General features: G+C 37.9%; 4 protein-coding genes across 6 annotated transcripts; 1 reads left to right on the forward strand and 3 right to left on the reverse strand.

Annotated features, from left to right (window-relative positions):
- Positions 1–2597: 2597 nt before the first annotated feature.
- LOC112099195 lies at positions 2598–3070 on the reverse strand. Its single transcript, XM_024186321.1, has 2 exons — positions 3061–3070; positions 2598–2971 (listed from the first exon to the last, which is right to left on the reverse strand). The coding sequence occupies exons 1-2, from the start codon at positions 3068–3070 to the stop codon at positions 2598–2600; spliced, it is 384 nt and encodes a 127-aa protein (XP_024042089.1).
- An 851-nt stretch (positions 3071–3921) lies between these two features.
- On the reverse strand, positions 3922–4410 carry LOC112099196. Its single transcript, XM_024186322.1, has one exon. It carries the CDS (start codon positions 4408–4410, stop codon positions 3922–3924), a length of 489 nt encoding a protein of 162 aa, XP_024042090.1.
- Positions 4411–4803: 393 nt separating this feature from the next.
- On the forward strand, positions 4804–11144 carry LOC18043794 (RNA-binding protein 25). Of its 3 annotated transcripts, none has more exons than XM_006438351.2 (7): positions 4804–5506; positions 6944–7203; positions 7324–7476; positions 8082–8493; positions 8690–9358; positions 9496–10097; positions 10635–11144. In XM_006438351.2, the coding sequence occupies exons 1-7, from the start codon at positions 5047–5049 to the stop codon at positions 10884–10886; spliced, it is 2808 nt and encodes a 935-aa protein (XP_006438414.1). In that variant the 5' UTR covers positions 4804–5046; the 3' UTR covers positions 10887–11144. The 3 variants fall into 3 exon arrangements, with proteins under 3 accessions (XP_006438414.1, XP_024041846.1, XP_024041847.1); XM_024186079.1 differs by having other exon boundaries at positions 5451–5506; positions 6038–7203; XM_024186078.1 differs by lacking the exon at positions 7324–7476.
- A 582-nt stretch (positions 11145–11726) lies between these two features.
- Positions 11727–25481, reverse strand: LOC18044227 (methyl-CpG-binding domain-containing protein 9). The gene is made up of 10 exons (XM_006438353.2): positions 24357–25481; positions 23161–23773; positions 21912–23033; positions 21208–21807; positions 18829–19134; positions 17853–18188; positions 17524–17622; positions 15392–15826; positions 12620–14890; positions 11727–12516 (listed from the first exon to the last, which is right to left on the reverse strand). Exons 1-10 carry the CDS (start codon positions 24614–24616, stop codon positions 12178–12180), a joined length of 6381 nt encoding a protein of 2126 aa, XP_006438416.1. The 5' UTR covers positions 24617–25481; the 3' UTR covers positions 11727–12177.
- Positions 25482–25495: the final 14 nt, after the last annotated feature.

Genomic DNA, 25495 nt, shown 5'->3' on the forward strand with positions numbered 1-25495 from the left:
GTTTATTAAACATTTGAAATTTGAAATTTTATCAATTTAAAATTCTGTTTAAATTTTACTTTTTCGTTTTATAACTTTTGTCTGATTTTTAGACATTTATATTTGAATTGACTTTTATCTTAATGAGAAAAGTTTGAATGATAAATAAATATTATATTTCTAAAATATCTTTACAAAATATATTTATTTTCTAAGCTCTAAAATATAATTTCTTTTTTTGTTTTGTTTGCAAGAATATAAATGTCAAATAACTATGTTTGAAATATTTTTATTTATAAAAATAACTAATATGACATTTATATTCGATACTAAAAAAATAAAATAAAAATGTCATTCAAATATCGGTATTCAGACCCATTCAAAGGGATATTTATTGTGGTCAGTAGAAGCAACAAAGGCAATAAAAAAATTAAAGTTAAAGTGTCAATCACTTCCACCATTAAAAATATCTAACAATGGACGCCTCATTCTCCAAACAGATGCTAGTGATCATTATTGGGGGCAAATATTGATTGAATAATCCAATGGAAACACGAGAGTTGTGACTATAAATTGGGACAGTTCAATGAATCTCATCATCACTACCAATCATCAAAAAAAGAAGTCCTAGTCGTAATAAAAAGAATCAAGAAATTCTAGTTTTTCCTTTCTCTTACTCATTTTTTGATTGAAACAGACTACGAGTATATATAAGAATTACTTAGAAGGAAAGAATAAGAGATCTTGAACCCGCAATTAGCATGATGGTCTAAATCTCTCTCATGATTCAAGTTCGAGGTGAAGAACATTAAAAAATAATCTAATACTGTGGCAAACTTCCTTTCCAGACCGATAACAACTTTCTCAATGGCATCAAACGGCAGAAAGCTGCCAGAAGGGTGGCATATGGTGAGAATCCCTTTCAGATACAATCTCTTAGCCTTTTATCTCTTGCTTGTCACAAGAAATCAAATATATATAATATTTGAGAAGGTCATCGATCATCGGGACAACCCTGACGATCCAAATTGTGATGCTCTTCATTGAAGAGTATGGACGCTAATGAAGATGCAAGAGTTAAGGTATACCATCATAGGACAAGGATGCCATCAAACATTCGAGCCATTTCCCAGACAAGACTAGATGCATGAAACGATGTTCAAGATTTGCCCAATGTTTTATTACGTGATAGATGAGAACACCCATTGGGGATACTATGTCATATGTGATATATTTCCACAAGCATACTACATATTTTGGCTCTGGCTAAATATATATCATGTGGCCATAATGCTCGAGCCTAATCTCATCCATACCAGTCGACGATACAACAAAGGCATATGGTTCGATAGAATGTTTGCCCCAATATTTGAAGATATTCTTACCCTCAAATTACTCAATGAGTATACTTGACCCATAATACTATTGTCATAATACAGGTAAGGGATATTTGGGGAAGAACCAAGCCATCATTCATCTAAAGGAAGTCAGGCATTTGTTATATATATATATATATATAAGCTACCTTAAATATTAAAAACATGAAATTAACATTTCGTTTTATTTATATGTAATGATCAAATGAGGTAGAGTGGGGAGACCTATCACATGCCCCACCTTATTAAAAATTTTGTCTCAATTCCCCAATGTGGTGAGGTGGATTGGGATGATGATGAAACATCTTTACGTGGGGAATGCTTTTTTCATTCCCACTTTATTCCTCATTTACTTATTTTATAGTAAGTATGAATATAAAATTTCAGTAACTACAAATTGAAAACTTAAATAAAATCATCACTATATTATAAAATATTTAAATTAATTAAAAAATCTCTAAAAGTTTGAAAGAATATCATAAACTGGTATAAAAATACAAAATATTTGGATAAAAATAGCTAAAAATAAAATATATAGCAATGTTTCAAATCCTTCGTTGTTAAGGCTTCGTCATCTATTTATTGTGTTCATATAGCTTAGATTAGCACTTTATCTGCAATATCAAATAATAAAATTAACAAGTGTTACTTCACTACAAATTTATTCAAGAAAATATTTTATCATATCTATCTCATTTGCAAACACCTATAATAAAAATTAATAAAAATATTTACATATAATAAATATTGGATGAGCTGGGGTGGGAGTAAAAAACTATACCCCATCTCATTAAAATTTTAGAGATTATTTTCTATATTTTCCACCCCATTTTTCAAAATTTATCTTATTTAACTTATAGAATTTTAAGTCCATAGAAGATTATGTCATTCCTATATATATATATATATATATATTCATTTTTTTATAAGGAATTAAAACCTTCATTCATTTAGAGACTAAAGAAGATACAAAATGTTCTCTGGGAAAGTTTCCATCCAAACTACAGGTTCGTCATAATCAAAGGCTGATTTAGCTAAAAGGTGGGCATGGGCATTACAAATCCTTGGGATATACTGAATTTTAATTTTACCAAACTCTTTAGCTAGATCTTGGACCTCCGATATCACCCAGAAAACCTCAGTTCTACTACCTGCCTTGCTGTTGAGAAGGTTTGAAACAGTTTGAGAGTCAGTTTCCACTATAATTGAAGACACCCCCAAAGTTTTCGCTATCTGTAGCCCCTATTCTACAGCCTCAACCTCTGCAAAAGTTACATCCTCATGAAACTGTGATGTCTTTACTGCAGCTCCTACAAACTTCCCAGTTGAGTCTCTAGCAATAACTCTCAAACCTGCTGATTTCTTCTCCCTATTTGTGGCTGCGTCCACATTGATCTTGAGCCATCCTTGTGGAGGTGGAATCCACTGATGCTGCTGCTTCTGAACTAAGCTATTGTGCAGGTGTGATTCACTTAGAGATTTGATTCTTTTATAGGATTCTAGAACAGCCTTAGCTTTTACTAAAGAGATCAGAGGATCTACTTTCTTACTTTCAAAAAGGAAATTATTTTTTACATGCCAGATTGCCCAAAACACCACCACCAACAATTCGAATTCTGCATGATTCAACAATTTTGTCAATTTTTTGCAGCACATTTACCATGCTTTGTTCTGTAAGAGAATAGACTTTATTTGCAAAATGGACCATTCTCCATATCTTTCGAGCTGAATTACAATCCACCAAAACATGAGAAATGTTTTCCATCTCCCTTTTTACAGAGTTGGGAGATAGGTTCTGGGATCACTTTTCTCTTCCATATATTTTCAGCTGATGGTAACAAGTTTTAGATAGCTCTCCACATAAATATTTTAATTTTTTCAGGCAGAGTACTAGCCCAAATATTTTTCCAAATTCCTGGCTTATTTACAAAGCAGCTGGGAAGTTCTTGAAACTTTATCTTCTGAGCAATCTGATATCCACTTTTGACTGAATAATTGCCTTTCTTATCATAATGCTAGAATATCTTATCGATCTTTGGTCTTCGCGGGAGAGGAATGCTAACTATTTGATCTGCATCTTCCTTTCGAAAATGATGGTACACTTTAGTCAAATTCTAACTTTGATTATTGTTAATCAGTTCAAAAACCACAGTATCACAGAGAAGGGTTGAGATAGAAATTGGTCTCAACATTGTTGGTCTTGGGATCCAATTACTACTATAAATCTGCATTTTATTTCCTGAACTGATCTTCCATCTATATCCCTTATGGATTACAAGTCTCCCTCATATAATACTTTTCCAGATGTAAGAATGATTGGACCCCAGTTTTGCCTGCAAGAAATCAGAATTTCGAAATATCTTGCTTGCAAAACTCGAGCCATTAATGAATCTAGAAATTAAAGAATCCTCCACCCTTGCTTAGCTACTAATGCATGCTTAAAGCACGAGAATTCTTTAAACCCCATTCCTCCTCTGCATTTTACTTTGTTGAGCCTCTCCCACCTTACCCAATGAATGCCTTTCCGATCATTCTTGGATCCCCACCAAAATTTAGCTATAACTTTCTAGATATCATCACAAAGTCCCTGAGGAATTTTGAATACACTCATGGCATAAGTTGGAACCACTTGGGCTATGGCTTTGATAAGGACCTCTTTGCCACCTTTGGAGAAATGCTTATGCTGCCAACTTGAAACTTTGCTTATCACCCTGAGCTTTATATCGTTGAAAAAGTTCCTTTTGTTTCTTCCGATCATGGATGGTAGCCCAAGGTACTTTTCATGTCTGGATACAACATTCAAGTGAAAAATTTCTTTAATTGCAGCTACTCGGCCAACCTTGGTATTACCACTGAAAAACATTGAAGATTTGTCTAGGTTGATTAACTGGCCAGAAGCAGTTGTGTAGCGATCAAAGATTGTTTTAAGATGCTTGCAGTTAGCAACTGTTGCCTTTGTGAAGATCAAGTTGTCGTCAACGAATAGCAGATGGGATACTGAGATATTGTTTCCAAACCTCAATCCATGTATGAGGTTTTGATTTTCAGCCTGCATCAATAATCTGGAAAACACCTTAGCACACAAAATAAATAGATAAGGGGATAATGAACATCCTTGCCTAAGTCCTCGTTGAGGTTTTATCCACCCTTTAGCAACACCATGAATAAAAACAGAGAAAAATATGATAGTGATACATCTCATTATTAGATCAACCCAACATAAAGAAAAGCCCCATTAAATGTATATATTCATTTAGTCTTTGTAAAAAGCAATCTTTTTTTATCCTTTATCAAGATGTAAATCTTCTATGAATTTGAGTGGCAGATAAAAAAAAAGAAAAAAAAGAGAGCGTCCAATTAAAGATGGATAAGAGCAGTCCAAAAAAAAAAAGTGACATTTTATGCAATGTCAGTGCTATAATTTTGAATTAAACATAACGTGAAATATAATGTCACTTTATAAAGGTACAAAAGCTGAACGCATCACTATCACAAAACCAAGAGACGAGCTTGTATGTAGTAAAGCCTAAGCCCCGGTTGGGTTAGGCGGCCGTGTTTACGCTCGTCCAACCACAACACGACACGCGTCCTTAACAGCAAAAAGATTAATTAAAATAGCCGGGAAGCTTTCTTTTCTAGGGCACCAAATCAAACCAAAATCTACTCAGTAACTCACTAAATCCATTGATCCATGGCTGACTCTCCAGCATCTCCGGCCACCATAGACCCGAATTTCAAGCAGCCCGAATCCAATAATCCTAATCGCAAACCCGATACGCCGTCGACCTCCACATCACAACCTGAACAGCAACAACAACAACAACCCTTAATTATAAATCCTAACCCTAGCCCTAACCCGAATCAGACGCCAGCACCTGCATCTCTGCCGCCGGCACCGGTTCAGTCATTCGCGCCGCCGACACAGCCTATCTCATATCGTCCAGTTCCGATGTCAACGGCGTCTCAGTTCTCTCCGGTTCAGAATTACCAAAGCCCCGTTGTGCAGCCGCCCGGGGTGGGCGGTGTTGCAGTGACGATGGCGCCGCCTATGATGCAATATCCCGGTGTTCCAGGTCAGCCTCCGAATCCGGCTCTTAGACCTTACGCCCCAATACCCAACGGATATGGAGCTGTTCCCGCGCCTGCTTCTGGTGGGTCCTCTCTCTATTACATCTGAGTTTTGTTACTGTATATCGAATTTTTACCTTTTGCAAATGAAAAATTGTTCAGAAATAGCGTTTGTTGTTTGTTTGCACGCATATATGAATTTCTATGATTGATTTTATTTTATTTTTTTCCTTTTTTTGCATACAAGTCGATGAATTTATTGCTTGCTATTGATATGTGTAATTATTCTCTATGCATCTGCCTACTGTAAAGAGGTATCTTGGACAAGGTTTTTCAATGTGGAATGTGACATCTGCAACGGTGAACCATAAACTTGTAGCGGAATATGATTTAATAGATGTTACAGTTGTGATGTTCTATGTAACAGATTTGACATTCCATGTTATGGAAACCTGTCCCTGTAACATTTCCTCTTATAGTAGCAAAATCCCTGTTATCTTCTGTGGTTAAATGGAGGGGAGGGATTTATTATATATAAGAGGAATGGGGGGAGGTACAGAGTGAAATTTGGATAGATAAAAGGAGCATGGATGACAGAATGTTTTCTCCTACAGTGTCATGAATGAGTACACGGTGAGAAAGGTTGGGAAGCTTCAAATATTGCATAAGAGAACCACTTCTACAACACCTTTTTTGGTATGCGCATATTTGCTTGGTTTTCTTATTGCATTTAGAATAAATATAGCATATTCTACTAAGTTTAGTTTTTATAAAAGAATTTCCTTTTTGTCTCACCCAGTTCAGCCTAGTAAGAGTTTGCAAGTTGAACATTACAACACAGTAAGATGGACTAATTATTTTGTTCCGTATGTCATGCTAAATTTTGTCTGGTTGTGTCATGTTCATTAAGTAGGCTACTTTCTGGTAGTTATAAGGATACTTTCCCTTTCATGGGTTTATGAATTGCCAGCAGCAGACCATGTTAGCAACTGAGTGCTCGTTGGCTTTGTTTAAGGTATTGCAAATTCTTTCATTGCAGTTTCTCTCTCTTTATTTTTTTGTTTTTCCTTTTTGTGCTGCAAAATGTGCTGCTGACAAATTTAGGGAAGTTTAAATTGTCACATAAATAAGCATAGCTTTGTGGTAATAATCCATCTATGAGCATGAGATGCTCTTATTATATGCTATCTCAAAATTTTGTAATTGGTGCGTGGATATTTTGAGAGAGTGCTACAATAATTGCGTGGATGAGTAAGGTAAGTGTCTTCATATATCCATGATTATGAACTCGACGCTATTCTCTCGATGTTTCCTTCAGGTTATCTGTTCAGCTGGTGATAGTTGCCATGCCTGTGGTGCCATCTCTATTATGCTTTTAATGTGTGGTAACAGCTTTTAATTATGTTTCTGGAAGCTTTATTGAACATATTCTTAGTGGCTGAGAAAACAATTATGAATTTGTTAAGTGCGTAAACTTGCTCTTACATATTTGCATAGTTGTTTGTTTTTTATTTACCCAGGACTTCCTCGATATCCTGCTCCATACCCATCTATGGTTCGACCTGCATTTCCTCCACGTCCACCAGGACCTGTTGGTGTGCTTCCATCGGTGGCGCGTCCCCCTGTTCCTGGGATCCCTGGTGTTCGCCCAATAATGCCACCTGTTGTTAGGCCAGTTCCTTTACCTACTGTTACACCAGCAGAAAAACCACAAACTAAAGTTTATGTTGGAAAAATAGCACCAACTGCAGATAGTGATTTTGTGCTTTCTGTTCTTAAGGTAGATTATTAATTTGTGTAATTTTTTATATTGGCTTGAAAAATTTGAGTGTTATGGTGGTGCTTGAAGCATCATTTGAAGCCCTGGTTTCCCAATCTTATGTTTATATGCTTTTGGAAGGTTTGTGGAACTGTCAAGAGTTGGAAACGAGCTCAATACCCCTCTAATGGGACTCCCAAAGGCTTTGGGTTCTGTGAATTTGAGTCTGCTGAAGGAGTTCTTCGTGCGTTGCGTCTACTTAATAAATTTAACATTGACGGGCAAGAACTGATGGTGTGTTTGGCTATCTAATTATTTTCATTCGATCATCATCATTGTCTTTTAGTGTTTTCACCTGTTAGGTTTGAGAATGGATTGAAAGGCTTTGTTGCAACTTGCAAGATGCACTTTCCAAATATTTTACATCATGCAAACTGAATGCATAATCTCTATATCATCTACTATCTCTATGGACAATGTTATTGAGATAACCATCAGAATATACAAAGATTTTGTATTTAATTTGCATGATGCAAAATATTTTAAGGCTGGAAGTTTGATTTCATGAACTTAAGAGGTCTGTTTAGTCTTTTGAGAAGTAGGAGGTTGATGCATGAATCAGTAGATTGCTGCTGTTGAGTAATGGCACTGGCAGGTCCAAAAGGTTCATGTTTAAATGCTTTTTTGATGTGGGGCCTACTGTGTTGTGGATTTCATAGTAGACCTAAATAAGACTATGTTCTTATCCTAGAAGTGGAAGGGTAACAGCATTAGTTGCATTCTTTTCTACATATTATGTGCTTAGAGCTACTATTCTTTCAATAATTGTCATAAGAATTTAGTTTGATTGTCATCGGTGTAAGGATTTTGATTTTCTTTGCTTATTGCATCATAAACAGTTGAAGGTTGACCAAGCAACAAGAGAATATCTGGAGCGCTATGTTGACAAGAAAACTGAGAACACAAAGAAACTCAAGGAAACTCAAGATGCAGGGGCTGGGAAAGAGGATGAAAGCGTGCAAAGTGTTGAGAAGAATGAGCCTACCAAATCCCCTGAGAATCTAAAGGACAATGAAACTGGAAACAAAGAAAGTCATGACCCAACCAACTTTGGGGTTGTGACTGAGGAGGATAGAAAAGCCGACCAAGAGGCTTTGGAGAAGCTTACATGCATGGTCGAGGAAAGGTTAAAGACCAATCCTCTTCCTCCACCCCCTCCTCAAACAACTGCTGACGGTTCTGGGATTTCAAACTCAGAACTGCCAGCTAAAGCAAGGGATGGAGACTCTGATGTGGATATGATTAGAAATGGTAAGCTTTTATAGTTGGTATATGTATCTTTTGCTGTCATTATAATACAGTGTTAGTAAAGAATAATAGTGTTATAATGATACTAAATATTTAATAGTTTCCTGGGATCAGAGATTGTCTTTGTTGGCAATTATTTTTTGCTCTGAAAAGTTTTACAGATACTTAAGTTTGATTTGTGATGCTTGTAATTTTTCAGATATAGCTGAAGATAAACTTGATGATGAAACAACTAGTGACACCAAAGCGAGTGATCATGATCGGCCTGAGACAAGCTCACCTGATAGAAGTAGGGTGCATGATAGAAGAGGCAGAGACAAAGAGCGGGATTTGAAACGTGAAAAGGAACGGGAAATTGATAGATATGAGAGAGAAGCAGAACGAGAACGAGTTAGGAAAGAGAGAGAGCAAAGAAGGAAGATTGAGGAGGCCGAGCGGGAGTATGAAAGGTGTCTCAAAGATTGGGAGTACAGAGAAAGAGAGAGAGAGAAAGAACGGCAATATGAGAAGGAGAAGGAAAAAGAGAGGGAACGCAAACGAAAGAAAGAGATCCTTTATGACGAAGAAGAAGATGAAGATGATTCCCGAAAAAGATGGCGTAGAAGTGTGTTAGAGGAAAAGAGGAGGAAGAGGATACGGGAAAAGGAGGAGGACTTGGCAGACGAAGTAAGGGAAGAGGAAGAAATTGCTGTGGCCAAGAGGAGGGCTGAGGAGGAACAGCTGCAGCAGCAACAAAGAGATGCATTAAAGCTTTTGTCTGATAATGCAGTAAATGGAAGCTTAGCTGAAGAATCTGCTGTTGAAAGCAAAGGTATGGATGTTGAGCATGATTATCATGATGATTCCATCCGCGAAAATCACATGGCAGGTAAGCCTTGTCACCCATGATTAAAATTTTTGTTTCTCTGAACTCTACCTTTGCGCTCTCTCTCTCTCTCTCTCTGTATACCTGTGCATCTCTTTGGCTCTTCCATTTCCTTTTAAGTGTATGATTTTGTCTGGCAGGAGATCCGTCTTCACAAAATGGTAATGGGGATGAATCAACCAATGTGCCGATAGCTGCATCAGATATGAGGCAGAGTGGCAATGTGCCAGCAAGAAAGTTGGGGTTTGGTCTTGTTGGCTCTGGAAAACGTACAGCTGTCCCTTCTGTTTTCCATGTTGAGGATGATGATGATGCCGACAAGGATAAAAAGATGAGGCCGTTGGTTCCCATTGATTACTCAACTGAGGAACTGCAGGCAGCCCAACCTCATGTCTCTGGGGCAAACCCTCCGAATTTGGCTGCAGCAGCAGAATTTGCGAAGCGTATTTCAAATGTTAATTCCAAAGAAGAGAAATCTGATGCAGAAAGAGAAAGAAGTAGACGCTTGCACGATAGGTCAAGCCAGAGGGAGAAGGACCGGAGTGATGAGGATAATAATCGCACCAGAGATGAGCACAAAGAGAAGATTCTTGACAGGGACAGAGATCGGGAACATGGTTTGGATAAAGTGAAGACGCCAGATAACAAGAAACTTTTGGATGCAAAACAATTGATTGATATGATCCCTAAGACAAAGGAGGAGTTGTTCTCATATGAGATAAATTGGGCCGTGTACGACAAGGTATGCATTCCTACTTATAAGCCCCAATTGCTTGTTACTTTTCTTCCACTTTTGTGGAACATTCTGGGCCATGAGACATGAAAAAATAATTGTTCTGCCAAATGCTTTTGTTTCTTTTTTCTTTGAACTATATATATATAGAGAGTGGTGCTCAGTTTAGGCATGACTTTAAACCCACCTCAGTTTAGGATCTAATTGTGTGAAATTGATAGGTAAAACATTTAATGCATGTTATGCTAGTCATTCAATTTCTTCTATGCGAGGAGCTAAGTGATGCAAAAATGCTTTAAAAATTGGTGAACTTTTTTGGGTCTTATAACTTAAATCGACTGGAATCTGTTTTGTCAAAAATATACAAACCATTCTTGTGGTTTGGTACTGCCCTAATTTGGCACTTCTTTGTTACTGCAACATTGTGATGCGGTTCAAGTAGCGTAATAGTTTCTGTTGTGTGATGTATATAGTATGTCAAATGCAAAGGAGGCTGACTTCAGTATGTTCTTTCTAACATTATTGTCATGACATGTTATTTTCTAGCATGAGCTGCATGAGAGAATGAGACCGTGGATTTCAAAGAAGATTACAGAGTTTCTCGGAGAAGAAGAAACTACTTTGGTAGACTATATTGTATCCAGTACTCAAGACCATGTGAAGGCATCCCAAATGTTGGAGTTGCTACAAACTATTTTAGACGATGAAGCTGAAATGTTTGTCCTTAAGATGTGGAGGATGCTCATCTTTGAAATCAAGAAGGTAGAGACGGGTCTTGCGTTGAGATCAAAATCCTAAATGGATCGGTTACTCATCTTTGATATCAAGATAGTAGACTTGCATTGAGATCAAAATCCTAAATGGATCTTGTTTTTTGTTTGTTTCTGCTAGTTGCAAGGCTGATTCTTGCCATTGTATCCATTAACTAGTAAACCCATTTTGTTAGTCATCTCCCTCTGGAGAAACGAACATGGATTGCAATTAAGGTCTATCCTTGTTCTTATGCGTATGTATTATTTTCATCTATCAAGAAATGAATCTATTTGTACTGAGAAAGGACTGCACTGAGATTGCACCAACAGCATCCCTGAACGACAACCAGAACTGCGGTTATTGATTGTATATTGTAGAGGTTCTCACATTCATTGTCTATTGTCGATGAGCTCTGTTGTAACGGGTTGGTGCTGCATCTGTGTTTTCAGAGAGAGACGAGGTTATGGCTGTCCCGTTCTTACTCTTCCCTTCTCCTGTGGGTTTTATTTTTGGAAATCTAAGAATCAGCTTCATTTGCATCCTGAGCTTCAGCTCAATTCTGTTTATACTCCTCACCCCAGCCTTCGTGATTTTTAAACTTGCCTGAGATAACAAAGATGAACCTGTGTTTATGTCACGTTCCCTGAGGTTAAAACACCCGCGAACGAGGATATTCACTGGGTGCCATATGTCATCGTATGACAATATAAGCTGGCTTGTAACATGCCAGCTTACCGGATGATCAATCACACCCTTGCCTGTATTAACTGTCGACGCCAAGCTCAGTGCCCCAGGCCCCGAATTCGTTTTGAGAGCACTGAGCAACCTAGATTAATAAGAATCGCACACAATCAAGCTGCTGAATAAGCATAAACGAATGGTACATACAACAGTTTTAATTCATCTCTCATCCCTCTTCTTCCACACATACATAAATTGACTTTATACATGATGTTGCATCGATTGACTTTACACACGATGTTGTATCAATTGACAGAAAGCAGGGATGAGAATCATCCTCTCCAAAGTTAACAGAAGCCTGTCCCCAAGGGCCACTATACCAGAACCCAATTAAACCTATCAGCATACAGGATCCCTAGAACTCCAGTTTAACCCAACATATAGGTTAGTTTGTGAGACTACATATATACATACAAGGAGGCAGCAAAGGTCAATTTTCACCCCCCACTCCAAGCCCATCAACAACTCAGCTACTAAAAGGTTGGGAAGTGAATTCCAAACAATGTGGCATGCTTTCTACCATGTCACCATGATAGCCTCGAGTAAGGTTAGGTTTCTCACACAATGAGAGATGTGTCCCCCAATATCTATCCTCCTAATCTTTCCTTTTCTTGCCTGACTTGCTTCTTGTTTTGGAAAACTCGGTTAGATCTGAACTTTGTGTTTTCAGGATTGCCTTGCTGGGTTTTGGGTTACTTTTGGAATCTTTACACGGTGAAGTTTCTTTATCTGGTTGACTAATATGCTCTTGAATTTCGATAGAATCAGAATGCTTCTCGTAAACAATGGCAGCGTCCAGGGTGTACAAGCGAAGCGCAAGAGCAGAAACTGTTGCAATGTTAGCTGCTCCAGAGAGTGAAGACCAATACCACCATCCATTCCTCAAGTAATCAGTTTTGATCATGTCCTCAAATACAATGGTTGCTTGAACCATCTGAAAACAAATAAATGAAAATTTGACTTGGTAGTTCAAGTCCATTGAACACTCAACCAAAGTGGGGAATGAGTATTTTTGAAGTGAAGTAAAACATACAGACCTCAAATATTGACTTGGCAGATTTGACAAATGCACGCCAGGCACTTCGGTTTTCCCAGCAAGCTTTTGAAGATCTAAGAGCTTCTTCTGGAACAGCAGCATCCATGTCGAGCAAGTTGATTTTGAGTTGCCTAAGAATTTCAATACCCCTTCCCATAAGCGGCATCAATGAAGTATCACGGACAATAGAACTGTTACCAATCCCCGGTTTTAGACTCAAACTGAATGATTGATCTCTTTTTTCATTCATGAAATTGGGATTTAGTCTTCTGCATTTTAGCACATCATCATCATTGTGACTCACTGTGCATCTTCTGGATGAGTTGTTTGAAATGTTATCATGTTCCAAACCGGATACCATGTCCCCTACTATTGAATATTGAAACAAATTTTCCAAATTTGTGGACTTATTACCCCGATTGATCTCATTTTTACACATCTCAACTAATTTCAAAGAGGGGTCGCAGAGATATGGTGATGTGCTTGGCACAAATGCAGGAACACCATTTGAACCAATAAGTCCTATTTCCTGAACCAATTCCTTAATAGAGTTCTTTGTGATAAACTTAGTACTAATCTCCTCAAAGTTAAAAGGGCATGCAAACTCCTTTGGAATTTCAAATGACCCCATGGCAGTCCCATGCTTTAAACTCTGAGACATACCTTTTCCCGCCGTTTCCATGCACTCAGCCTGTAAGGTCTCAGTCCTAATCGTCCCTGCCCCTTTTGTTCGCTCATCATCTTCCTTGCTGTTCTGAGAAGAAGTTGCACTCAAAATACACTTAGCATCATTATGCTCCTCAAGTTCATTCCTAGCGGAAAATGACAGGTGGCACCTGCGGCAATGGAATCTAGTAGGCAATACAGGTTCTAGGCACTCACAGCGGTACATTCTCTCTTTGCAAGTTAATTCAGAATTCGTATCCAGTTTCATTGACATTTTGAGAACTTCTGGCTCCAAGCAAGGACCATGCTTTTCCTCCAAAACAGTCAAAGCCTTTGTCACAAGCCCACTAGATTTCACAGTGGCTTCACTTTTTCTGCACTTTGAAGAACTTGGAACACTTTCATCCTCAATGTGATTTCCCGCAATTTTTAAGTCCTTGTATCCAATCTTTGTCCACCGTAATATGGACTCTGCCAGTTCTTTATCTCTTGGGTCACTATCAGACAACCATTGAATAAGTTCTTCAATTTCTGTATCACTTTGATAAGAAAACCATGAAGAAGATGCTGATATTCCATTGTACTCTTCTTCAAATGGAGAATTAGCCAATGAATCTCCATGCTCTTTCAATATTCTCTCCTGCTCTAACACTGTAGTTGCATCAACGAGAAGCCATGGAGACGTATTTGGCCTAAAGAAAGCCCAATATAATCGTCCAGCAGAATCTCTCCCCAACAATTCCTTCCGCAGAGATACTGCCAATTGTTGCGATTCCAAACCAGCAATTGAATCCTGCAAAACAGCAATCTCATTCTTAAGTACGCTTCCTTTTAGATCATGGGCATGTGGCTCATTCATATCATGTTGAACAATGCTATGATGACCAGGGACAATATTTTCAGGATTCATAGGCATTACGCATAGATGCTCAGCCACTTGGTTTCCATTTGTGTGATCTGACGAAAAGTGGCTTTGAGAAGCCTCACAATTAGGCTGCAGAGGACCACTTGTATGACCATTTTCTAAATCCTGTCCTTTGTTTCTCCAGGTAGCATACTCTCCAGCAGTGTCTTGTTTTTGTGGTTGAGAAGCAGAGTGAGGTACATCGTACTGCAGATCATCAACTCTTATGTTATCTTTCTCAGACTCTTGATGTACTTGAGACTCAGTATAAGGAGCCTCTCCAATTTGATTCCTACTGCAACTAGGCTGTCTCATTGAGATGCCTTTCAAATTAAACCAGCAAGACAGTTTTCTAGACTCATTTAACTGCAGACCATCCTCCGAAAGCGCCAGATCACTGGCCAAGGATGAGAAATAGCCACCTCCACCAGAAGGCTGCCTCATCAATTTACCATAATGTGGGTACAAAGTAGCAACCCCTTCTGTTCCACATTTTCCAGTACCACTAAGGACACTTGCCTTGTCTCTTGCCACTTTGCCAGCAAGAATTTCCTCTCTGAATTTCAAGTTTCTCCATTCCAAGGACAACGTCCGAATTTTTTGCTGTAAATCAACAGATACAGAAGCACAGCGTTCCAAATGTTCTCGAATGTTAGTTGAGTTCAGCAACTCATCACACAAAAACTTTAAAAGGAATATCCTCTGCATCGAAAGGAAAAGAAAGAAGTGAAAAAAAGGGAAAAACAAACATGGTAAAAGTAAAAAGTCAAGACAAACTAGAAGTTCAGGTAAATCCAATGCCTCTCACTCTATTACTTTGAACACAATGACGCTGTAAAACTATAACCGAGAGAGTAAATACCAAGGATTTGTACAAATCATAACAAGAAGTGTGCTTAGTTTCTGACTATTACACACATCAGATGCGTGTGTTTACAAAACAAGAAAAACCAGTCCATGGAAACAGATGTGCGATCATTTTGGTTACTGAAGATGAGGTATAATATCATCATTCTTCAATCAATGAGTGTCAAATTTAAATGCATTGTGCAAACTGAAGCCCAAAACAGCATTTAAATTAGGAGCAGAAATTAAAATTTTTAACTGTCGATAGAACGCAATGCATATAACTAAGGTGATACAAAACCAGCAAACAGAGTACGTTCGGATAAACGAAGAAATTGAAGAGGATCATAGACAAACCTCCTTATCACTGTAATCCCAGTAGTCTCTCATTTCCATTGTTGCAGCCAAATGGAACACTTCCTCCAAAATCCTACAAGTGAACTCACCTTGATGTCTCCTTTTTGGGATTCTACTAGAGACGTGAGGAACTTGTGACATATACTTATTTTTACAGTTGCCACTGAGACAGGGAGGACAATACCAGTTTCCTTCAGGAACTCTTGTAAGAGGTGGTGTTAAACAATATGTATGATACCCAGAATCACATGTGTCACACAGTAAAACATTATCATCGTCTTTATCTATACCACACACTTTACAAACCCCCTCATCCCAAGGAGCTTTGGGAATTTCACTTGCAGACTCTAGAATATCCTCCATCTCTTTTTTGGCTTCAGAATTTAAGCACTCTAGGCTGGGATAATCAGCAAATTTCTGAACAAGGGTGAGAACCTGCAGCAGGTACGATCATGTTAAAGCAAGAATTACATCAAGTATTTTAAGATTCTATGAAGTAAAGTGCAAAACAATTGCAGAAACTTCAAATCATCTTTTTCTTCGTTGTTTTATGGCCTCATAGTTGTGGAATGGTTTGTGTAAAGAGGCTAACATTTTGTGGGTCATACTGGATTCTTGTGACTCCATACTTACAGAGAATTCCTTTGCTTTTGGTGAAGGAAAACAGACCAAAACTCTTTGGAAATGTGCTGTGGCAGCTCTGTTTTGGGTAATATGCGGATAAACATTGAAGAATTGTGGGATAGAGTATGTCTTCCAGCTTTGCTGTGGGCTTCAGTTCTAAGAAGTTCCAAGATTCATCTTTTTTCTTCATTCATCTAAGCTGGGAGAGTGTTTAGGCTGGTCCAGTATTGTAGTGGAGTGATTGGTATATTTTTTTTAGCACAGAAAAGTTTTCATTATTTTGCTTTCTTAGTGGACAGCTGGTCCACTCCTTGTAACAATCCTTCATCTTATCGAAAAAAGAAAAAAAAAGTCTTTTTTCCCAACACAAATGCATATACGCTTATGTGTGCACATATGCTCAACACAAGATAAGGGAAAGAAAAGGAATGGCCTTCTTGTCACATTCATGCATGCACGCCAATGCAAGCACACACACGCACACGTATCACAAAAACGCGCACACACAAACACAAAGAGGATGAAGGTTGAGGGAGAAAAGGATCCCAGTTTATATTCCACTTGTAGGCATAACGATGGCTGAATTTTCATATCAAGCTAGTGAGGCACACGAAGCAAAAGACGTGGATTTTCAGAAACTACATCACTAGATGGGATATTTTGTTGCCACAGGCAAGGCTGTAGCAAAATAAGAAAAAATGCAACCTAGAAAATAATCCTCAGTGGTTAAGAATAAGAATCAAGTTGCTTAGTTAATTGAAGCACATCAGACATATGTTGATTTCAACCTACTATTGACAGCAATATTTGATCATTTAGCCAACCCTAGTAAAATAGGAAGGCTAGAAAAGCAATATTGTTCCTTGTGCAAGAAATGTAGGTGAGGATTCACTATATGAGCACCTCCTTTATCTAATTTATACATCATTAAACCTACTTGAAGCAATTTTGTTATAAATTATGTTAAAATGCAACTCCAAACCAGTTTCCAATCAGAAGATGTCTTGCAGATTCAACAGTCAATTCTTTCCAAAATGAAAATCTTAGTTTTGGAGAAAGATTGGTTTGCAACTCAAGAGGCATTTTAATGAGAGAATCAGCAATACATTTGCAGTCTTTTCTTTCCTTCTCTCTCTTGTTCTCTTTAATTTTTTCGTTTCAGCTAGGTTATCGTATTGCATTTACATCAACAAAGTAAAAAATGAATTGAAGCGGCACAATTTTAACATGCTGTTTGCTAATGAGAAAGCATAATATTCATCCTTTTGGTCTTGCAAGTATTTTAGAGACTTTTTTTAAAAAAAAAAAAATTCCAAAGATATACATTGCAAGTATTTGCATTAAGGCTTTCCTAAAAATGCTTCAACTACCAGTATAGCTCCTGCATAACTGGAAGCAATAATTGAACTTTCTTATAAAAGACAATATAGATGGACAATTACAACATGACAGCTATAATAAGAAGTGTATTCATATACTTAGGGAGAGGTAGAGCGATACCAACAAACCTCTTTTTTATATAGTACTTCAAAATTTTGACATAGTTTTCCAGCCAACTGCAGTAAATCAGACTGATCACTATATGCAGTACAAATATGATGCCAAACCTGCCAAAAGAAAACAATGTACAATTAATCTTTGCATTACAGAGACACTATTAAAAAACCATATTGTCTGAAACTATGCATCAAAATCAACTGACGAAAAAAGATAGGATGTCTGTCAAATAACCGTAAGTAAAAAAGGAAAATCAATCTCTGCATGCAAAATTGGACAGACGTGCTAGACAACAAGTAGGGCCAACTAAGTCAAACAAATTAGGTAACACAATGCATACCTCCCGAACATCCTCTAAGAAAGCTTCATGTGACCCACCATACGCCCCAAAAGCCAATCTCAGATCAATAGTTCTAAAGTCTAAGGGGCGAGACACCATTGCAGGAAATCCAAGAAGTCCTTCATCATCATTATCAGAAGTGTTAAGAAGTGTTCTTCCCAACAAATTACAGAATACTCTTTCTTCATCAGCAGCAGCAGCACAACGAAGCACTTTTCGGCATTGCTTCATGATCACATCAGGCACAGAAGTAAAACATCTATTTTTTCTCTTCCTAGTAGGTTTCTGCGGCTGATCTTCACCACACACGTCTGCCAATACTGATAGAACAGCTTTCTGTAATAAATGAATAACAAGCTTAGGGACTCACTTACTAAAACCAGCTAGAAGGGATCTTTTGACAACAAAGAAATATTAATAAAGTGCAAGAAGCAACTCTTCAGGAAGCCCTATTAGAACGGCAAAACACTTATAAGCATCACAAATGTATCTGCAGAAAACCTATTTTTTCCAAAGGCCAAATTTACAGAAGATAAACTCTTTAAAAATCTTTGAGTCACTACAAAAACATAACAAAGATTAATGAGTCATTAAAGATAGGTTCAAAGATGGGAGGCAGATTTTTCCGAAGCATGATACTGAATAAAGATCATACACGGCTGACCACCCTCCAGCATGCCATGGGTCAATTACAGAGAATTTCAAAACCCAACCAGCATGCTATGATGAATTTTTTTTTTTTTGAATTTTAATTTCTACAATTGTAGCTTCATAAAGTCAACCACAGTAGCAAGATTTAAAATTTGACTGATTTGTATCTACGTAGTATTAAAGGTAATTAAATAGTTCTGAAAAAGAAAGAAAAAATCACAATTCAAACTTCCACCCCAAATAAAATACTAAAAGTAAAATTTTAAAAGCACAATGAAACCCCCCACCCCCCCCCGGGAACTAAAATGATAGAGATGATAAGCACCTTTGTTGGCCCTGAAGCATTTCCCTTGTAGACTTCCTTACTTATTGAGTGCTCCAGTCTTTTTCTTGCCCATTCCGGAGGATCTTTATCTAAAGCATCATAGATACACTTCCTGATTCTAGCTCCAACATTAGTGGGTAGTTTTCTTACAGGTTCAAGAACCTGCGCCCACCCAGGAATTCCACTGTTGTTAACCTTAACTGTTTCGTGAGCACCGACTGCATCAGAGTCATTGTAATGCACACTTAAAGGACCACTTGTATTCTTCAATGAACCAAAGATTCGCTTTGTAGCCTCTGCAAGCAGCTGAGAGTCACAAAAATTAGTGGAGCAAATATAAGCATCTGATATTGCAATAATAGTGAATTGAAGGAACATGAACCGAAAACCTAATTGAAATACTGCTTTTAAAGAATAAGTGAAGGTAAATGAAAAGGCAACTGTGCCACACAAATGACTACTTTATCATCTTTTCCGTTCAAGCAAATGATAGGGGGTAAAATATAGGATGTGCAGATACTGAATCTAGTTTCTAAAACTTGTGTCATAATTCAATCTCATACAACATATCAAAAGAGCTCATTCACCATGATGCAAGGGTAATAGTACCACCTGTCCAGCCAGTTCACTTACTAGATAACAATTAACTACAATTTTGGGCAATAGCACAGCCCAAATTGCAACCAGAAAAGTGGTTCTAGAAAAGGAATTACCGGAAAGATCAGTATAAATATGAAGGATGTGAGCTGCAAAGACCAAAAGCCTAGGAAAATGATCACAGAGTTAAACATTGCTTTTGAGTTACGAAAACAATGTCAATGGGCTTTTTTTATTTATTCATTTATTTTTAAGGAGTGGGAAGGTAGTGGGGAAAGGATAATTTGATTGCACCAATATTAACTAGAAAAGAAGTGAATGGGTCCTCAAGAACTGTGATATCAACAACGGGACCAACTACACAGGATATGTGATTTTCATGGAACAGAATTACATTGAGTTCCCAAAATGTATTGTAGATAATGCACATGATTGCCTCACTCAGATGCCATTAAGTACTTTCCATATTTGCAGTTTTCTTTAATGTGGTTTCCTGCCACTAAAAGTGCAAAGCAAACAAAAAGAAAGGCAAAAAATAAAATAAAATAAAAAGCAATAATTTATCGATACCTCATCAGGGGAAATAGAGACAACCACATGTAAGGAAATTAAATTAACTAGAAATTCAGCAGTCATTAACCAAATGGTGACACGCAAGAGCAATTAATGTTCATGGTAAAAGTCAAAGAGGAAAACTCAAATAAAAAAACTATATTTTCATTTATTGAACACTGACAAAGTTATAGTCCGCGAAAAGAAACTTGTCCACACAGCCAACATCTCGAATGACATCCACTACAGGCAACTTACAAGATAGACATTAAAGATCTAAGATATCAAGAATTAAATAGCATTTTCCCAAATCGTCAAAAAATTGTTCACATTTTGCATATACCCAGAGATTTGACTAAACAAGCAAGCAAATCATATGCTTACCAAACTTAATACTTGGAATTATTATCCTCTCTCGCAGCTATGATGATGACGTCCAAAGGGTAGCCTCTATTTTCCTTTCAAAATTTAAGCTTTAATTTCAGCAATGATGTAAACAAACTACAAAAATGGCTAGCCCTTTCTCATCTCTGTATCTCTTTCTGCCCCTTCTGACAAGTTAATCTTTCAATCTCTCCTTCACATAACAGAACTTAACCACTAAGGTAGATGACATCTCGATAATGTAGTAAGGTTTACCATTTTTAATGTAGCCAGATATTTTATCACAAGACATCCTTTCTATTGACGACTTGGAACCTAAATACATCAACATATTTGAGTATTTATATAAATTAATACCATGACATAAGTTTGTGTTTCACATAAGACCTGACAGTTTCTTTTGTACCCTAAAATCACCACATCACAACCATTTTATTGTTCATAATATAATAGGATCATGCAATGAATTTTCTTATGATTTATTATAGTTCTTTAAAAGGTTGATATTAATTTCCATTATTCATTCCAGATCAACAATCAATATTGATCTCATCAGCTCCATCAATATCTCCAAAATTGACAACTTTTCATCCCGAATACATAGGGTAGTAAATTTGGTTCATTTAATGCATATGCAATACAAATTTTCATTGGAGCACAATGAATTTTATGCACGTAAGGTAGGGCAAAATGATTAAACGAAATTAAATATCTAGTCACTCACATTTACAGAGGAAAAAGAAAAAGAAAGAAGCAGAGAAGAATTCTATTACCTCATAAAGGTTTTAAAAAAAAAAAGACACAGAACATTCTCACAAGATAGTAAAGAAATGAAAGTCAATCTACCAGTGCATCTGCTTCCATTCCGGCCACTCCTGGGCGAGAACTACGGATTGTTCCACTATCACCTTGAAAACAATTAAGTGCTTTGCAACTCTCATGGTTCAGAAAATCCACAGTATCAAGGTTGCCTTCAATAGAAGAGACAGTTAAAAGATATCTCCTGGCTAATTCAGGCCAAGTAAGAACATTCACTGGGAGCAAATCAAGCATTATTTTCTTAGCAAACATCAAGTTTTCTGCATCTTTCCTCCTCCTCCTTCTTGACTTGGACTCTGTGCCATCAAAACTAGTATCTCCAAGAACTGCAACCTTGGACTGCAGTTCACCAAGTAAGAGTATCAGCAGTGAACAGAGAACATTTGCCAAACCTACATTGGTGCGTCCACTGCCGGTATTAGATGCTAGCCTGACATGGGCAGCCTCCCTCAAAGACTCCATTTCCTCTGCAATAAGTGCCTGTCCAATTTCTTGGGCAATGGTTGAAGTTGAAGAACTCCTTAGAGTGAAGGCAGAGCCATTTCTAAGCTCTTCTTCAAGTTCCTTGAATGATAAGGGTTCCTCCAGTCCCAAAACTTCAGAGAAACGCCACAATAACTCCCAAGACTAAACAAATAAAAGTAAAGTGGTTAAGACTACATTTTTTGACAATAAGAATGTTTCAACTGGATTGCTAGAAGTCATGATTCTTGACATTGGAAATTCCATACCTGAATAACATCACCTATTAATTCTATCGGAAGCTTTGAGCTTAGTGGCTTTCCAGGAGGAAAGTAAGACTTCATGACAGGGTTTTCAAGCACCTGCCCCCTTGGTCTTTGACAACCTTCGAATACATGACGGTCTGCTGCTTTCTCATAAGTATTACTCTTTCTTCTAACCCGGAGAAACCCACTTCTTACAGTTTGTGATGTTGACCAGTCCCTTCTTTTATCCAGGAATGTATATTCTGCACATACACGAACTCGAGGAAGCTGTTCTACAATCTCTTGCACGAATTCAACATCTAATCCAAATCTGTCTTGATCTAACCACTTCACTAATGCCTTGCAAGAAGTCTCAAGTTCATCATTGCTTCTGATGAGATGTGGGATGTTCACAGGGCCAGATAAACAGCAAAACTTGGATAATGAATCAGAAGATTCAGTTGCTTCCTCACTCACTGAGACAAAGTAGGAGGACCATATTTTAAATACATCATGCCTGCAACGAAACTTACATACACCAGTCTGTTCATATATCTTGCGGCAAGCATGTACCAAAGTTTGTGATACCATTCTCCACACAGAAGCTGATGATCTCCCTTCCACCAAAAATTCTCCAATGTCATCATCCAGCACAATATAATCAGATGTAGGTCTTCCAGCAATTTTTGAAAGACAGTCGGACTTTGTTTCATTGATTGTTTGAGATTTACAAGCTTGCTCAAGGTCAATCCCAAAATCGGACAAGTTATCATTTCCCAAATGTGGAGGACTATCATCTGAAAGTATCATCTGAATATTTGTATTCTCATCATCATGCAGACCAACCGTACCCTCAATTCCTTCCAGGCTCTTACCATCATGTGGCTCAAGACTTGGCCTCAAGAAGACTGTTGACCCGGTGGGGATGCGTTTAGCGGAGCACGGATATCGTTTAACTTTAAACAGTGGACCAAAATCACCACCATCAGAGACATCACAGACAAAAAGAGATCCGGTAACTTTGTCATGCCAGCTGGACTTGTAACCTACAGGCCAAATCTGGCTAGAATTATGGTAGGAGGGTCGGGGATCAACCTCACCCACAGCTAAAAGACAGAAGTCTTCAAACTCAACAGGAAGTCCGACCTGGGATGGCAGTTCAATAAGATATGAAGTCTTAAAGTATATGCTGAAAACAATTGATTGCAAAAGTATAAAAATGATAGTATGATCCTAATGAATGAAATTAAGGGATCAAATATTACAAACTTACAGTAACTTTCAAAGAGTCACAACCAACATTTTCCTCTAAGTTGACTTGTGTGGCTCCAAAATTACTCCTCAAATTGCAGGCTGGAATTTGAATTTCTGCAGTTTGAATACCTGAGAAGAACTCTCCACCAAAATTGCCTTTTGAATTTTCTTGACATTCTCTGAAGTTCTTAACTTGGGACAATATCAAGGACTCCTTTCTTCTTTGGTTTAAATGCAATCCTTTCTGCACCAAAGCAAACCCATCACTTCTATCCTGTGATTCCACAGAACGGTAATTTGATACCAACCCAAGATGGCAGGGAACATCAAACATTGAATCAAACCTATTTCCATTCACAGCGTAGTAATTCTGATATGATGTCCTGGGGATTGAATTACCACTAGCCCAAACCCTTTCTCTATGTACAGGACTCTGATCTGATTCTCTGAAATTTCTGCCAAATATCAGTCTTGGTTGCACTATATCTTCAAAGCCCGACCTAACAAAACCTGCTATACTGCCAGAAGCCTTCAAATGATCTAGTTGACTCCCCACATACAACAAATTTGAATGTGTTGCTGGGGCATTATTTGAGTTGCAAATAAAAGAAGTATCACATGGAGAATGCACTCTACAAAATTTAAAAACAAGCCATATAAGCATCAAGTGTCAACAAATTCACATTGTTACAAGCAGTATAATTAAAGCAAATGCCATCAAAATAAACAATAAAAACTTTGAAGAAAAACAAAACTTGCATTTGATTTATGTTCAATCCAAGAGAATCAAGAATAATGAAACAAAGAATCCACTACCCAACACTAGCTATCTTATAATGGCAGCATGTAAGTTGAACTAGTATAGCATTGCTTTCTTTTGATATGTTTTAAGGTAAAAATTTAGCAACTAGCCTGCTCTACGGGAAAGTTGGCCTTTTTAAGCAATGTAATTATCGAAATCAGCTACTAAATTACTCCTTGAACATATCACAGCTTTACTTGCTATCAAAACTAATCAAAATTTTGAGTTCACGTTATAACTAACAAGAACTAGCCGAGCTGGATTACCAAATAGTCCTAAATTTTCTCATATTAAATGGAAATAAAATAAAAAAACAAACGCGCGAAAAGGAAGCCAAAGAAATTCAAAATTACAACTAAACAATTTAATATGAAATCCAAAGGTTAAAATTGACCAAAATTAGAACATCATACCCAGAGCTAACAAGTTCATTACTTTCTTCTTCACACGGCGGCAAGGCATTGATGTCCAAAAGTCCAACACCTCCACCACCGATACGACTCCCCTCACCGGAGTTCCTGGCCAGCACCGGAGCTGAAGAGACATCAACGGCAGCTCCTGCGACGGGGGTCTCGCGAGGAGAAGGGAGTGGCGTCTCGTTAAGATCGATCTCAAACGGCTTCGAACGACTACCCTGAGGCTTGGTGTCGGAGTCGTTACTGTTGAGCTCCATCGCCGCCACTTTTTCGAACTAACGGAGTCTTAATTCAGCGCACATAGGCGCATTGTAGCAGCGTAAAACCGACTGTAATAATTATTAGGTGAATTGAAGTGATGATGGTGAGAGAATCGAAGATCGAAGGCTCGAGGGAGAGAGGAGAGAAGATAAAAATGAGAAAACGAGCGAAAGTGATGTGGACACGAAAGCAACTTTGATTCTCTTTTTCTCTTCTCCCTCGGTGTCGTGTTTGTGTATGTGTAGAGCCGAAGCTGAGACATTTGGGCTCCTCTCTCGGGACTCTCGAAAGAGAGAGAGAGAGTAGCGTGATGACTTTGGGCCGAAATGACGGAAATGACCTCCGTGGGAAGGTGGGGTGGTGGGAGAAACGAGGACGCATTTTGTGACTAGCAACGGAAGTTAATAGAGGATGACGTCATTTTGAGTGTTGATTCTGTTGGCGTGGCAATATCAATCTTTCTTTCGTTTTGTTGATGGCACCGCACGGAGCACGCTTCTCCAAGTATAAGAAGCTGGGTCTCAGGTCTCTCTCCTCGTGACTGATAATTGTCCCAAGCTTAGCCAGATGGCCATTGCCCATGCCCCATCATCATCGACATAATAACATCATCACGCTTCATGTATCTTTTGACATGCGCATGCCTCATTCCCTTCCTGAGTTGTGGCCAAATCTCTGAGCCCGGCAAGGCCTGAAATGCGATCAATCTTTTTCCCGTCATAGGTGGAGGTGTGAATTCATTTAACTTCATTAAATTCCTCATTTCGTGGCTATGATGCTGATTCAGAATGTCACCTCACCCGATAATTTTGTAAATTTATATGATAGATGAAGTGGGAAAGGGAAATTTTCCATTTTAGTTAGTGAAATAGAAA

The sequence above is a fragment of the Citrus clementina genome, unplaced genomic scaffold (genome assembly GCF_000493195.1).
Source record: "Citrus clementina cultivar Clemenules unplaced genomic scaffold, Citrus_clementina_v1.0 scaffold_4, whole genome shotgun sequence".
Taxonomy (NCBI): Eukaryota; Viridiplantae; Streptophyta; class Magnoliopsida; order Sapindales; family Rutaceae; genus Citrus; species Citrus x clementina.

Excerpts from the sequence above, each read along its gene's own strand:
- LOC112099196 (XM_024186322.1), bottom strand. The coding sequence starts at position 4,410 with ATGCAGGCTGAAAATCAAAACCTCATACATGGATTGAGGTTTGGAAAC.
- LOC18043794 (XM_006438351.2), top strand. The coding sequence starts at position 5,047 with ATGGCTGACTCTCCAGCATCTCCGGCCACCATAGACCCGAATTTCAAG. Across the intron at positions 7,204-7,323 it reads TTGTGCTTTCTGTTCTTAAG|GTTTGTGGAACTGTCAAGAG; the intron begins GTAGATTATTAA and ends TGCTTTTGGAAG. Across the intron at positions 9,359-9,495 it reads CCGCGAAAATCACATGGCAG|GAGATCCGTCTTCACAAAAT; the intron begins GTAAGCCTTGTC and ends TTTGTCTGGCAG.
- LOC18044227 (XM_006438353.2), bottom strand. The coding sequence starts at position 24,616 with ATGGAGCTCAACAGTAACGACTCCGACACCAAGCCTCAGGGTAGTCGT. Across the intron at positions 23,034-23,160 it reads GTGACTCTTTGAAAGTTACT|GTCGGACTTCCTGTTGAGTT; the intron begins GTAAGTTTGTAA and ends CTGCCATCCCAG. Across the intron at positions 15,827-17,523 it reads AAGTACTATATAAAAAAGAG|GTTCTCACCCTTGTTCAGAA; the intron begins GTTTGTTGGTAT and ends TACCTGCTGCAG.